We start from the raw sequence: 14304 nt of genomic DNA, 5'->3' as shown, positions 1-14304 counted from the left end.
AATCCGAGCATCACAGAATAGCATCGAGACCCTCGTGACCAGCCTTTCGGCTCGCGTTGATGCCCTGGAGAAGATTGTCCAGTCGACTCAGTCAAACGAAATAGGTTTAAAGGCGGACGTGAATGGTAGCCTTGCAAAACTTTCCACTGAAATCAAAGTTCTTACCGAAAAATGCGATGATGCAGAAAATCGCCTGCGTCGTTCAAACTTACTTTTCTGTGGAATTCAAGACACAAAGGGTGAGACCTGGCTTGAGTCTCAGACCAAAATAGTATCATTCTGCTCCGAGCAACTCGGCTTATCCGTTAGTACAGACGACTTGGAGCGTGCACACCGACTTGGTCGTTACCAGCAAGACAAAACTAGGCCTATTATTGTAAAATATGCAAGATTTAAAGATAAATCAAGAATTCTTGCAGTGGCTTCTAAGCTCAAGGGCACGAATTTTTCGATTCGCGAGGACTACTCAGCCAGAGTTCGACAGGCGCGAAGGAAACTTTATCTTCATGGACAACAGAGCGGCAGATCATTTAAACTTCGCTTTGACAAGCTGCTGCTTGATGGCAAACAATTCACGTACAATGCTGAATCTGATTGTATAGTTGAACTGAGGGCATAGCGGTCACTGCGTCTCTCCAGGCATGCGCGCCCCTCCTCTCCCCCCCAGACCTGCCGCGCCTCGGTTACTGTCCCTGTTTATCAAAGTATGTCGGTCTTGCTTGCAAACATGCGTAGTTACCTGCCTAAGAAAGACGCTCTAGAATCTCTCTTGAAAGACAACAATACTGACCTTGCTATACTTACGGAATCTTGGCTGCATCCAAATATTGCTGACCACGAGCTACTAAATGATAGCCACACATACGCTGTTCACAGGCTTGACAGGTTGGGGCGCAGGGGAGGCGGCATTTTGATTTTTGTGAAAGAAAGTGTTCCTTCATATGTCACCAAATTGAACTGTCAACATGAAATTTTGTGTGTAAATATATCACTTCGGTCAAGTATGACTGTGATTATAGCTTGTTATCGCGCTCCTGACTGTGATGTTTCTTTTAACCATGAACTAAATTCTGTACTAGCGAATCTTTACTCACGCTTCCCGTCTGCGAACTTTATGCTCTGTGGCGATTTTAATTTTCCGGACATTAACTGGGCAAATCTAGACGCACATTACCAGCAATCCAAAGATTTTCTTGACACAATCCTTACATTCAACTTTACTCAGATGGTTAATATGGCAACCCGTGGGGAGAACATTCTAGACCTTGTCCTTGTCTCTAACCCCAAAATAATAAAATCGCTATCATCCGTAGCTGGTCTAAGCGACCACAAATTACTGCTATTTAATCTCTGCATCCCAGTTCCTTTCAGACAGCCCTCGACCAAATACATTAGGGACTACAACAAAGCAGATTTTAGCAAAATTAACACTGAACTGAACACTTTCTCACATTTTTTTCGTGAGACTGCTCCTTCTCGTACAGTAGATGAAAACTGGTTGTTATTTAAGAATAAATTATTACGGCTTGTTGAGAGACATGTACCTCTTGTTCGCATTCGCGGTGATTTAGGAAAACCCTGGTTTTCCAACACACTTCGGAGGCTGTTGGGAAGGAAAAAACGTCTGTTTCGTGATGCGAAACGCTCTAAATCTTGTTCAAAGTGGGACAAGTACTTCAAATGCCTGCGCAAATACACTAGCACTTTGAGACAATCCAAAAAGAAGTTCTTCCACCACGATTTGCCTAACATCATACGTGTCAAACCCAAGAAATTTTGGAATATTTTGAAACCAAACAATAGCTCCAATAACATTTCCTTGACTTATCCTGACGGTTCAAACGTGCCGCTTGATCAGCGGTCAGACGTAATGAACTCATATTTTTCTTCTGTTTTCACTCGTGACCCTGCACTGAAGGACTTTGATTTGCCCATCCACAGTTTTCCCCTCATGTTTCCCATTACAATTACTTCTCAAGGCATTATGAAACTTATTGATAACCTAAAGATTTCTAGTGCCCCCGGGCCAGATAACATCACTGCTAAGGTACTAAAAGGTACGAAAGAAATTTCCAGTCATATATTACAAATAATTTTTACCCAGTCCATTACTGACAGTTCACTTCCAAATGACTGGAAGATTAGTAAAGTGGTACCGGTATATAAGTCAGGCAGCCGCTCTGATCTTTCCAACTATCGCCCCATTTCCCTAACGAGTATTCCCTGTAAACTACTAGAACATATAATATATTCGCAAATAGCATGTCATCTCGGTGATCATTCCTTCTTTTTTCACAATCAGCATGGTTTCCGGCCTGGTTTGTCATGCGATACACAGCTTTTTGAATTTATTACTGAACTTCACCTGAATTTAGACTCATCACTTCAAACTGACGTCATATATCTAGACTTCGCCAAAGCATTTGACTGTGTTCCCCATCAGCGGCTTTTGGCCAAACTTTCATGCCTCGGTCTCGACCCTCTCGCACTGTCATGGATCCGTTGCTTTCTTACTAATCGATTCCAGTACACACCTATCGGAAATCATTTCTCAACCACTGCTAGCGTCATCTCCGGAGTACCACAGGGGTCCGTCCTCGGTCCCCTTCTCTTTCTCATCTGCGTAAACGACCTTCCCAACGGCATATCATCCAATATCCGACTTTTTGCAGATGACTGCGTAATCTACCGTCGCATTACAGACCCAGCCGACCATGCAACGCTCCAAAAAGACTTACATTCATTAGAAACCTGGTGTTCCAACTCTTTAATGAAACTTAACATCTCCAAATGTAAAGTTATGCAGGTATCCCGTAAACACTCTAACAAGAATCACTCGTACTTTTTAAACTCGACAGCCCTATCCACCGTTGAGTCGTATCGTTATCTCGGTATTACTATTAATAGCAAGTTGACCTGGTCCGACCATATAACAAAATTGGCTACCGACACTAATAAATCACTTGGTTACGTCAGATGTACCCTTGCGCTGTGCCCCTCATCCACAAGAAAACTAGCTTATGAAACTTTTATTCGAAGTAAACTTGACTACGCCTCAGCTATTTGGAGCCCGCACCAAGCTTACTTAATTAATATGTTAGAATCAATACAAAATCGTGCCGCTAGATTCATCACTTCCAGATACAGCCGTGAAGAAAGTGTCAGTGCGATTAAATCATCTCTAGGACTCGAACCATTGGTGTTGCGTCGGAAAATTGCGAAACTGTGCCTTTTCCAGCGACTTTATTATAACTTCCCCGAACTGCATGGAAGGCTTCTAATCCCACCAACCCGTACATCTCGTCGCCTTTTTAACTCTTGCAGCATCCAGCGCTTGCATGGTTCAACAGCTTCCTTTAATCAATCGTTTTTGCCTAGCGCCATTATAGAGTGGAACAATTTACCAGATAGAGTTGTCAATGAGCGCAACCCCATTATCTTTAAGCAGCTGCTTACTGATCACCTTAAACCCTAACCTTACAATGACCGTACTGTGCCTTCATTCTTTTGCGATTGCCGTCTCACATTGTGACTGTTCTGCTGATTTGCTTTTGCATTCTATTCAGTGTGCCTCTTGTTGTTGTTGTTGTTTTATTTTTTTATTTTTAATGCGAATCCACAGGCTGAGTCTTGTAAGAAATTGTAACCATATCTTTGTTTCTATCCTTATCTTCTGTAACACCCCCTTATGTAATACCCCGACAGGGGTCCTTAAGGAAAAATAAATGATGATGATGATTTTTAATTCTTATAAATTTATTTCCTTTTTTGTTGTTATTCATGAATGAAGAGTACATATATACCAATTCAAAATATTTTTTTCTCACTTTACCGTCACCCTAGAAAAATTACGGGAAATTTTTTTCTATGTAAGTCCCAAAGAAGAATCGGAATCCGCAATAAAAAAAATCGACCCTGGGCGGTCGCATATGGCAAAAAAACATCGACCCTTAAAGGGTTAATGTGAGCCAAAGATGCTGAGTTGTCAGATTTCTTTTCTTTCTGCGCTTGACTCAATAATTTCCAGCCTGGTGGTGAACAGTAGATTCCACTTTGTGCTAGGCATAACACAACAAAGACCACACATGGCGTGGAACTCCACAAGCCAGGAAGGTGCAGGAAAGAAGCTACGACAAGAAATCCGATCTGGTTGGCCATGTGAGTGAGCGCAGCAGGGCGTGCCACGAACATTTTTTGTAAGGGAGTTCTTGGCCACAGCACGATAGAGCTGCATAGGCATAGCCAGGCTAAGTCACTTTTTTCTGAAGGGGTGTTGGCAGCTCGACCAGCCGACGCCGAGGAAAGCCAATTGCTGGGGCAGTTTTGCGCTGCTTGAAGTTCTATATATCGGTAGTGACTGCTATATATTTGTTACATGGAACCATACCTTTTGCTATATATTCTTATTGCATACTTACAATGTTCAGAAACTGTTCAATATAAGGGGTAACTTAACGTAAACGAGTTCAATATAGTCCAATTCAACTTAATCATAAATTTCATACTGGGGCCACCATTGTGCCCAACACGTTTGCCCCTAAACAAACAGCAAGAAACAAGCCGTCAAGCATGGGCAAAACAGAGTCCCAATCTCATAACCAAAATAGGTCGCTTACTACGTTCATTTTCATCAAAAAAAATGCTTGGAGCCTAGCAAATACTACGAACCCGAGCTTGACGCATCTAACATTATGTAAGCAATGCCATCCCACTTACCCTGGCCACCAACTTTATGTAAGTTGCCTAGGAGAACTGAAGAGTCGGTGTCTGACAGGGCAGTCACATCCAGTGGCAGGTCCGGGACTGCGGCCTCATCAGATGGGCTAAAGATGTAGTCCGCCTGCAACAGCACACAATTAACAAGGAATCTCAATTGAAGGTGAGCCATAAGTCGCATGATGTGAGGCCAATATTCTGACACTGCGTCTTGGAATGACGCATGAATAAGCGTGGAAGTAGGCCTCAATACACCCAATGGCTAAGGTGACCTCTAAACGAGGCTGCACCTATTTAGTCGGCCCAGCAAGCTTTCCTGTAGAAGCATCACCGAAAAGAAAAGGCTTACATAAGGACTCTGGTTTTAGCAACAAGACGTGTCCTCGTCGGGGCCCCCTTGACAAAATGTTGGCCACAGCACGAGGCTTCCCTTGTTCACCACCCACTGTTGCTTGCTCTGCGCCTCATTAGGCCCTATACAGTGGTTGATCAACTCATGCAGAAATAGCAGTGTGTGATCGTGCTCAATCATAAGAAGAGGAACCGTATGTTGATAGGTTCTCCTTTAGCAATGTGGCTGTAGAATTGAGATGTGACTTGGTGAAATCAACGAATTTCTTTCTTTCATACGCAAGTCTCGGTGAACACACAAATTCATAATAAGAATGCATTGTACGTTGATGCTCACATAGTTGATGAGTGCCTCGGTGATGTGGCACTGGTGTGACATGTCAGTTATCATTGTCAACATGCTGTTGTCGGCTGTCCGCACCAGCGTTGGTCCAAAAACGATAGCCAGGTTGCGAGCTTCCATCTGCACAGCGTAAAGAGAAACTCAGACACTTTCTAAGTGACATGAATCATAGAAAATTGACCACATTTTAATGGCATACAACAAACGCAGCAATGTTGCTGATGCCGAGCAGTGCAAGTGCTACAGTGGTTTATGTTTGCATTAAGTAACAGTGATGAATAGTCGACTAATTCTTCAGTAGATCCGACCTTTGCTGCCATCTACTGATTCAAAGACAAATTCAGAAATAACCGATTTCTTTCTCTCCTGCACTAATCGTCTCTTAAAGGGGCCCCAAACCACTTTTTATTGAAGTGGAGAAAGGCATTTGAAGTGAAAATAGGCTATTTCAAAAATACAGTAATCCCTCATTATAACGAAATCGCTTTACTTGAAATATCACTTTATTAGAAATTTCTTCCACTCCCGACCCAAATGTATGCATTTTAAGCCGCATTACTCAAAGCGCACGAAGAGCTTGGCCTGCTTAGAGCAAAGTGGTGAGCGGAGACTCACCGCCGAGAGCGGTGGCGACCCTTTTGTGCATGCAGTGCCAAATTAATACCGCCGACGAATTAGTCTCATGCAGGCACTGAACAGGCCACAAGAGTACCAAATCCATGACCAATGACCACTAACATGCATGTGTGGTAACAAGTGAGTGCCGAGTGCTCCCAGCTGTTTACTGTTGAGCGAATGGAAGCTGCCAAAATCCATGGTGCAGCACGCCCAAACCGTTAATCTCGGTCGCAATCACATCGCTGGTGTCCTCCGTGATAGAATCGACACGAAAACAAAGTTTTCCTGATGCTCTGCAATGCCAGAAAACCACGGTCTCTTGGATGCCGAAAAGTGGCCAAAAGACCGCAGGCAGACTTGCGCCACAGCATACCACTGGGTGCGCTCAATAAATAAAGTTTTACCGCTCCAAAGAGCACTTCTGGCGCTGAAACATGCCGAAAAGCACAAAAGAAGTGTCCCTCCAATTATAAGTGCCATGTTCGACGCGAGGAGTTATGTTAACAAATCAGGAAGACAACTTTGGGGAAGCCAGTGTAGAAATTTGCTCACCGCTTGCCATAATCGGCCTGCATCGTAATAAAACACCGCTCCTAGCTTCGCTGCACTTCTGACGGTGCAAATCGACCGATAACTTGCCAATAACACGAAAAATTCTAGCATCGCCAGCGGCATTCAGGCTGTCAACATGGCGGGTCAATGCAAGCTGGTGTTTCCCCAGTGATTTTCTCATGCCGGTCAGGCTCGATTTGCACCATCTGACTTTAGACAAATGGTCTAAATGCATGGTAGTGTCACTGAATTTTGTTGCTAGAGATTTGTCAATGGCATGGACACGACGGTGCACGAATACTGCCACTCGAACCGTAGAATTAGCACAGTGTCGTCGACAACGGTGCACTGAAAAACTCTCGTTTTGCAACTTCACTGCTGCACACCTCGGTAAAAAATTGCCCAGTGATCAGGCAAAGCCCCTACTGCAAAACCGTTCAGTTTTCACAATCACACTGCATACCCACAATAAGCGGCTCATCGTTTTTTGAGCACAACAAACACAACCTCAGACTCGAGCCACGGCATTTGCGCTTTCCAGCGCAATATTCTCGTAGTTTTCCGTGACCTTCGCATCCCCCTATAAAAGCGGCCACTGCCTTCTCCTCCTCATTCGCTGCTTTAAGCACACCAGCTTTTCCCGCGCCGTCATCAGTGACCCTGATGATGAAAGCCTGACGATGACTGGACTTGAAGCGATCTGTACGAGGCTGTTCATAAAATTGCTGGCCAACACGTAGAAAGCAACTTCAAGAAATTCACGTTGGCTGACACTGCTGCTCCCGTGGTTACACCAGCGACGGATGCGGAGATACTAATTGACACTATTGGTGGCCCCAATGAGGACAAAGAGCCGGCGGACCAAGAGCCATGTGTAGTGCCAACTATGGTGCAGACACGAGAGGCCTACTGTAAAATAAGGCTGAATGCATGGGCGTGAACCACGGCCTCATGCAGGGGCTGCGTGTGCTCATTAAGAACTTGGAACAGCCAAAGCTCACTGCCTTTTTTGCACCTCAATAAAGTTTTGCTTCACCGAATACATTGTATTTTGACTTCTTCGCAGTTGTGGCGCAATTAAAGGTTGACTGCTTTAGCTTTTCTCGAGTGGCCGCTTATATCAAATTACCGCTTATAACGAATTTTTTCGCCATCCTGCTGACTTCGTTATAACGAGGGATTACTGTACTTTGCCGCAAAAAATACTTTAATGCGTTCAGCAGAAGCGTAGTCATTGACAGTCAAACAAAGCCACCGCATCCTCCCGTTCCTTCTTCAATGCCTTGCACTGCGAAGGCTACGGCGCAGTGGGGCATGCCCACCAATGCTCCACCTTCTAAATGTCACCGTGGTGAGCAGTTGAAATTTCATTTTGGATGTTAACGTAGACGCCACGACCTCCGCCTTTGGTGCTTAGGACACGCTAAACATAAGCCAAATGCGGTTGTCCTCAGCGAGCCACAGTGTGCTTAGCCAGTGGACTCGTGGTGGGTCCCTGCGGCAGCTGCGGTATCTACGCCAGGAAGCCAACCACAGCTTGATGTCAGCTAACGGCCAATAGCAGCCGTCTAAAGGAATGACAAAAGAGTGCGTTCGATGATGAAACAGTACGTCTAAAAGAGAGCAAGGACAGGGCCTTCTGTCGAAAATAGAGTGTTTAAGAGAACGATGACTTTGCGATTTGCTTGTGAGCTCCACGCGCTGTGTACGACAGCAAAACTTGGCTGAGATGTTCACAGCAGCGTATGCTACCCACGGACTACATTATTTCACCAAGCCCGAGAGGTGGTTCAGGGCCCCTTTAAATGCATAGTCTACAGGTAACAATGCCCAATAACCTGTCAATGCATGTGCGCTCTCTCAAAAGTAAAACCAAAACATGACCTAAGTGGTGCAAAAACTGAGCACTTTTTTACATTAATTCGTATCTTTCCCCTTACATTAGCCCATTCATAAGCTCGCATTTTCACTACTAGCAAAATACGTTCACCTTCTACGGTGTTCGTTTATTGATTTCTCCAAATCTTGACATCATGAATAAACGCAAAATTCCTGCTTTTATTTAGTTTCCTCTGCCTTGTTTTGAATATGCACAAAATTGAGCCTGGTTGGAACAGGCAATGAAAGCTTTGATTCTTCAGCATCAGCAAGGAAGAACAGACACATGCAAAAGTGCAGGATTGAGTTGCAAAGATTTAGGAACCAATACGGTGTCATCAAGAAAGTGATTAGCGGCGAGTCTGCCTTCTGCTTCATGGGTGGCCGAGGAGCTGCCTGGTATTTCGAGCTGCTATGAGGTGGTCGACACCTATAATGCTGATGGACAGCCTTGTTTTATCAGATGCTGTCAACTCGTGTGCTGGCACTAAAAGGAGAAGACTGCCATGGTGGCAAACAAAGCGAACTCCATGCAATGGTGTTGCTTTGCTCCAACAGTGATGGCAGTAACATGCAAATTCCGTTAGTTATTGGGAGAAATGCCCGGCGCAGGTGCTTTAAGGGAATGAGGCGAAATCCAGTTAAATATGCGGCCAATTCCAAAGTGTGGATGTTATGAGCAATCTTTCCTGACTGGTTAAAAATGTTCAACTAAGATGTTACGTGACAAGGCTGCCAAATCTACCTTTGGCTAGACAACTGTTCCATGTACCATGTAGAAAACGTACAGCACGCAAAAATTGAGCTACACTATTTTCCTGTTGACTACACATCCCTGATACAGCCCTTAGACAGATGGGGTTATGAGCAGCTTCAAGTGTTGCTACCGCCGTTGGTTGACAGATAAGATTCTTCTTGACATTCATCTAGACTAGCACATGAAGATCAACATCTATCAAGCTATCGAGATGCTAGCCGCATGCCAGTGGAAAGTCGAAGCACAGGTAATCTCTAATTGCTTCATCAAGGCTCAAATAGGCAAGTTCATCCAAGCTGGATGTTGCGAAGACGAAAAGGAGCCCTAAAATCCATCTGATGTCGCTGAAGCTTGAGATATACTATGCACGAATGGTGCAGTGCCTGGAGATGCCGAACATAGAAACTTATGGCATGCCGACAATGGTGACGTAGCTATAGAATAGATGTGCCGCATTTGTAAAAAACATTTGACAGTTTGACAGAGGCAGACCCACTATGTTCTGTGCCTAATACGAGACCGAACAGATGCAGTGGACATTTTGCACTGTTCTGTCGGCTCGCAGCATGAAGTAGCCTTAGATGCTCTAGATTCTTTGGAGCGCCACATAGTGTCTTCGATCATGCAAAAGCAACAGGTGAAAATTACCCAGTTTTTGTCTGTAAAATAAATATTTAAGAGGCGAGTTCACTTCGATTCCCATCTATACCACGTTGTTTTTGTTTTTGCATGACCCACGCCAGTCTTGACGCAAAAACTGCGTGTAATGAAAACCTGGATATAGAGATAAATTTTGAACTTTTTCTATTTTATTACCTCCAAGTTTAACTGTAATGAGGTTCAGCTGTACTTTGCTTTAAAGTAAGCATTAGGCCTTGCCTTGTTGGTTTCACTGTGGGCCACAACTCTCTTGAGATGCTGCATGAGGAACTTGAGGGTTTCGAAGTTGTGCACAGGAAGCTCTTGTACCTATCACAAAAATAAAGAAAAGATGATAAAATCATGCATAAAGGGCACGCACAATTCCCTGGCACTCGTTAACCTTGAGGGCACTTGGATCACAGCACTAGCTCAGAGGCTATGTTTGTTCATTACTGATTCTTTCTGCCATCACTTTGTAGCCATTGTAGTTTACTTTCGTAGTTGCAAATGACTGAAAGCCAAGTGTTCTTTTCTGTGACAACTAATGCACAGTGGACGATAACTAAAGCACAAACAATTCAAAATGCTAGATAATTTGAACCGACTCCCTGGTACTATCCGGCTGTATTTGAATAAATAAAAAAAAAAAAAACTCGGTGATCATATGGAGGCATGGAATGGGTCGTTCAAACTAGGTTCCCTAGTTGCACTTATTATCATAATGTGATGTAAGAATGTCAACTTAAAATGCCCACTGGACATTACACATGTGCAAATGCACAAACGCATGTGCATGCACTCACACAGTTACTCTTAATTGCCAATGCGTAATGCAGCCCAATTTCTACACACTATTCATCGACCAGGGCCACAGGACTCTATCATGTCAGTGAACCAACAGCCTGCTTTATTCACTTGGCTATCTTCGCATTTAATGCAGTTTTTATAGTTCTAATCATATGAATAATGATTTGTTTGAAACTTGCCTAGTAAATTCTACTAGGGTGCCAAGTCCCTGATGGCACAGCTGAACTGGAGTAATCCTGGAATTCATGCTGTAGATGGCAGATTAATTGTATCTGTTGCCGAGAAGCTTATCTGGCTGTCATCTCTACTGCATACGCTGTGACCTATGGACCACATGGTCGTGTCATGAACACTGCACACTGTCAACGTAACTAGGTTTTGGACATAGGCACTCAGTATAGTGTCCCTGCGCATTGAGTTGTCAATTAATTCGACCTCGCAGTGTGATCTGCTAGCCTCCTAGCTAGCCCAAATGGTAGGGTGACTACCCAAGAAAGCCTTTGGTCTCAGAGTCACTCCCTGTACCAGGAGGATGTTTTCTTTAACTGCGAAGGTTTTCTTTCTTACTTTTCTTTTAGAAATCCATTCGAGTTTCCTTCGTAGCTTTGTACCACTGTTGGGCGAACAATAGTTTTTCCCACTTCCTGGCTCTCATTTCGCACTTGTTCGTCACAATTGGATGGCAGGAGCTACAAACAGCATACTAATAAGCTTTGTTGCTTCCCGTTTTTATTTCGACATTAAACATTGTATTTCTTTTTAACAGGCGATTTCCACACTTACCACAGACAGTGTGACAAAAAGAAAAAGGATCCCAGCAAGTCCTTTCCTGCCATGGCATTAGCGCAACTCAGAATGAGTGACAGAAAAATACAAAAAAATACAAAAGAAATAGGAGACGGGGATTTTTTCCTTTGCTCATTCTCAGTTGCACTAACATCCAACACACAATGTCATGAAATACCAACTTGCACAAAGTGAACTCTACCATCGTTTTCCTGTACACCAAAAGTTGTGCAGAAACACTTCCAAGAGGTAACGACGTTGAGCATCACATCATACCAGTGCTCGAAGGGCAGCGAGACGTTGAGCGCCCTGAGGTACACGGGCAGCGGCGATGAATCGCGGGTACAAGCCAGCCAGGGGGTCGGGCAGCTGCCGGAAGAAGGCCTTCAACAGGCTGGAGACAACGTGCACGTCACCCCATCGAGGGTCGGTCAAGTCCAGTGGTCCGCCAGTGCCATTGACTGTGGCAGAGAGGGCGGCTACAGCGGCACTGTTGCCCGGGATGCGATACACACCCACGGTCTCCAGGCCCTTTGCTTCCACGACGCGGCAGCACTGGCTCACCAGCCATGGGACATACTGCACATGCACAGGCAGGCAGTGTGAACCAAGCTGAAGAAGTACTCAACTACTCTGCCTCCACCCCTAAGGGTGAAGACCAACATAGCGCAGCTTCCCATAACGATACTGTCAAACCTCTGTACAATAGAGAGACTTAGCTTATAAAGGTATTACCGTTTGCAAAATGCAGGGTTACCACAGAGCTGCACGGCAGCAACAGCACTGGTAGCAACATCTTCTGACGCAGTTTAGCCAGAGGAGAGGCAAAGCTAATACAGTAGAACCTCGTTAATACGATCCCACTTTGTATAATTTTCTGGCACCAGAATTCACGATGAAGAACAAAAAAAAAAATGACCCAATACAGTTAAACTATTTTTTTTTTCTGATTAATACGAAACTTGGAGAACACAATCTCTTGGCATCAATGTTCAGTACATCGCCAAACTGCGATCGTATGGCATGTTTTCTGGCTGCTAGATCCCAATCCCATATAAACAAGAAAAGGCGCAAGGCACACGTGACCGAGTGTGGCAGGCACCCACCATGGCAGCTTCCCCATAGTACTCCGGTACTCATGCCATATGAAGATGCCAGCATGCACTCAGTTTCATTTTCTGGTGCCAGTTAATCTCGCGGTGTGTCGCACATCACTTTCACAGCGTTCGCCATGAACCCAATTATTGTGATAGGCATCTTCACCTATCCATGTCCCTGCACATGCGTTGTTGTGCCATTGGAAGCAGACTGCACGCTCTTAATAAGGCGACAACCCAAAAGCACCCCCTTTCTCATATTCCAATCTTTGAATATGCATATAACAAAACACTTTTAAAGCAGCACCAGTGACTGTGCTAAACAATGTAGTGGAAGCGAACCTGATCTGAGACATCTTATTTTTTTTCTCCAACATCCTCCTTAAAGGGACACTAAAGCGAAACAATAAATCAGTTTAGACTAATAAAGCATTGTTTGAGAACCCTGCAGGCAGTCATTTCAATATAACAGCTTGATTATTAGATGCGAAAATGAAGATAAAGTATCAGTATTTGAATTTCACGCCGAAACCCCGACGGCGGCACGTCAGTGTGACGTCAGCAATTCCAAAGTATGCTTTTGCATTTTGGCCGCATTGGCTGAGTAAAGGTTCTCGAAACTTGCCATGTTTAATATTTGGTTCCTTTACAACACAATGTAGTCAATCTGTACTGCTATATAATTAGGTAGCTCCTAGAAGATGCCATCAAAATCCATGATGTCACAGCCACCAGGAGCGGGAACGTCAAGGAGGCGTCGCCACCCGTCTTTCGTTCTTGCGCTTTCTCTGGCTTAACAAGAGTCTTATCATGGTAAGAGTGGCGTTTTTGGTGTTGTAGAAAGGTAATTTACTGATGCAGAAGAAATCATTTTTCTCTTTAGTGTCCCTTTAAGCTATGTTCGTGCCACACCGGTACTATGGATACCAAACTGTCGAACGAACGAGACAGCACATTGACATTTGAACCTTTGCTGGAGAGAAATGCAACAATGGTGAAAACAGTGAATGCATGACTAAGGCTCATTCTTTTCTCCACGAGAAGATGACTGAAATAAGCTATATCTGTTGCCATAACCTCTACACCGACTTCCAGGATGATGATCACCATGATAGTTTGCCTTACGTTTTGCTTTCATTTTGACTAGCGAGGCAGCATTAACAAAACAAGGCTCCAATTCTTAAATGTTTCCTTTCTCGCAGGCTCGGTGCTATTTTCCGTTAAAATGCCATTTTGTAGCAGGATGGTGTACAGGATCGCTCTTGGTAGAATTCGTTACAATTGGCGCAGCTGTTCCATCACTGCACCATAGTCACATTTCTTTTCTACACTAGCACGGCTGCAAGTGTTCGGGAAAAGTGAACAATTGATCTGCACCTGATTCTCGTGGGATGGTGGGCATTCGTGCAGGGGCACCCCTATGCTGTGCCCCTTTGGTGGGAGGGAAGCCAGCGACCCGTGGAACTTCTTCCAGCCATGCACCACCCTGCCTCGCCACATGTGCACCGCCTTTAACGACGGCTCATCTGCAGCAACACCACAGGCAGCTGTGTCAACAGGGAACATCACAGAATCCATTTTCAGCTTAACCAGAGTAAGGCAACATACACAAGTCGGCTGTCTCAGCTGTCTTTCTCTCGCATTGTCATGCGAAAAAATTAAAACAGTGGTCAAACAAGGCACCTTTCCAGAGCCAACATTTTGACAAGGGTTGCTAGCCCTAAAGAGGACAAGTGCCTGCGTCAACGAGTTGGATC

The 14304-nt window shown here is 44.5% G+C and overlaps 1 protein-coding gene across 8 annotated transcripts in view; it reads right to left on the bottom strand.

Annotated features, from left to right (window-relative positions):
- LOC135913063 (rho GTPase-activating protein 23-like) overlaps positions 1 to 14304 on the bottom strand; it is a 163993-nt gene that overhangs the window by 35912 nt on the left and 113777 nt on the right. For 7 of the 8 annotated variants that reach the window (XM_065445732.2, XM_065445728.2, XM_065445731.2 and 4 more), the window contains 5 exons: positions 13925 to 14094; positions 11727 to 12029; positions 10095 to 10184; positions 5405 to 5530; positions 4717 to 4840 (listed from right to left, as the gene is read on the bottom strand). In XM_065445732.2, the coding sequence (XP_065301804.1) occupies positions 4717 to 4840; positions 5405 to 5530; positions 10095 to 10184; positions 11727 to 12029; positions 13925 to 14094 (813 nt within the window). The remainder of the gene's footprint in view (positions 1 to 4716; positions 4841 to 5404; positions 5531 to 10094; positions 10185 to 11726; positions 12030 to 13924; positions 14095 to 14304) is intronic. The other variant, XM_065445729.2, reaches the window with a different exon arrangement.

This window comes from Dermacentor albipictus, chromosome 1, assembly GCF_038994185.2.
Source record: "Dermacentor albipictus isolate Rhodes 1998 colony chromosome 1, USDA_Dalb.pri_finalv2, whole genome shotgun sequence".
Lineage (NCBI taxonomy): Eukaryota > Metazoa > Arthropoda > Arachnida > Ixodida > Ixodidae > Dermacentor > Dermacentor albipictus.
The sequence above is the reverse complement of the archived record's forward strand: the minus strand, read 5'-3'. Positions and strand labels throughout refer to the sequence as shown.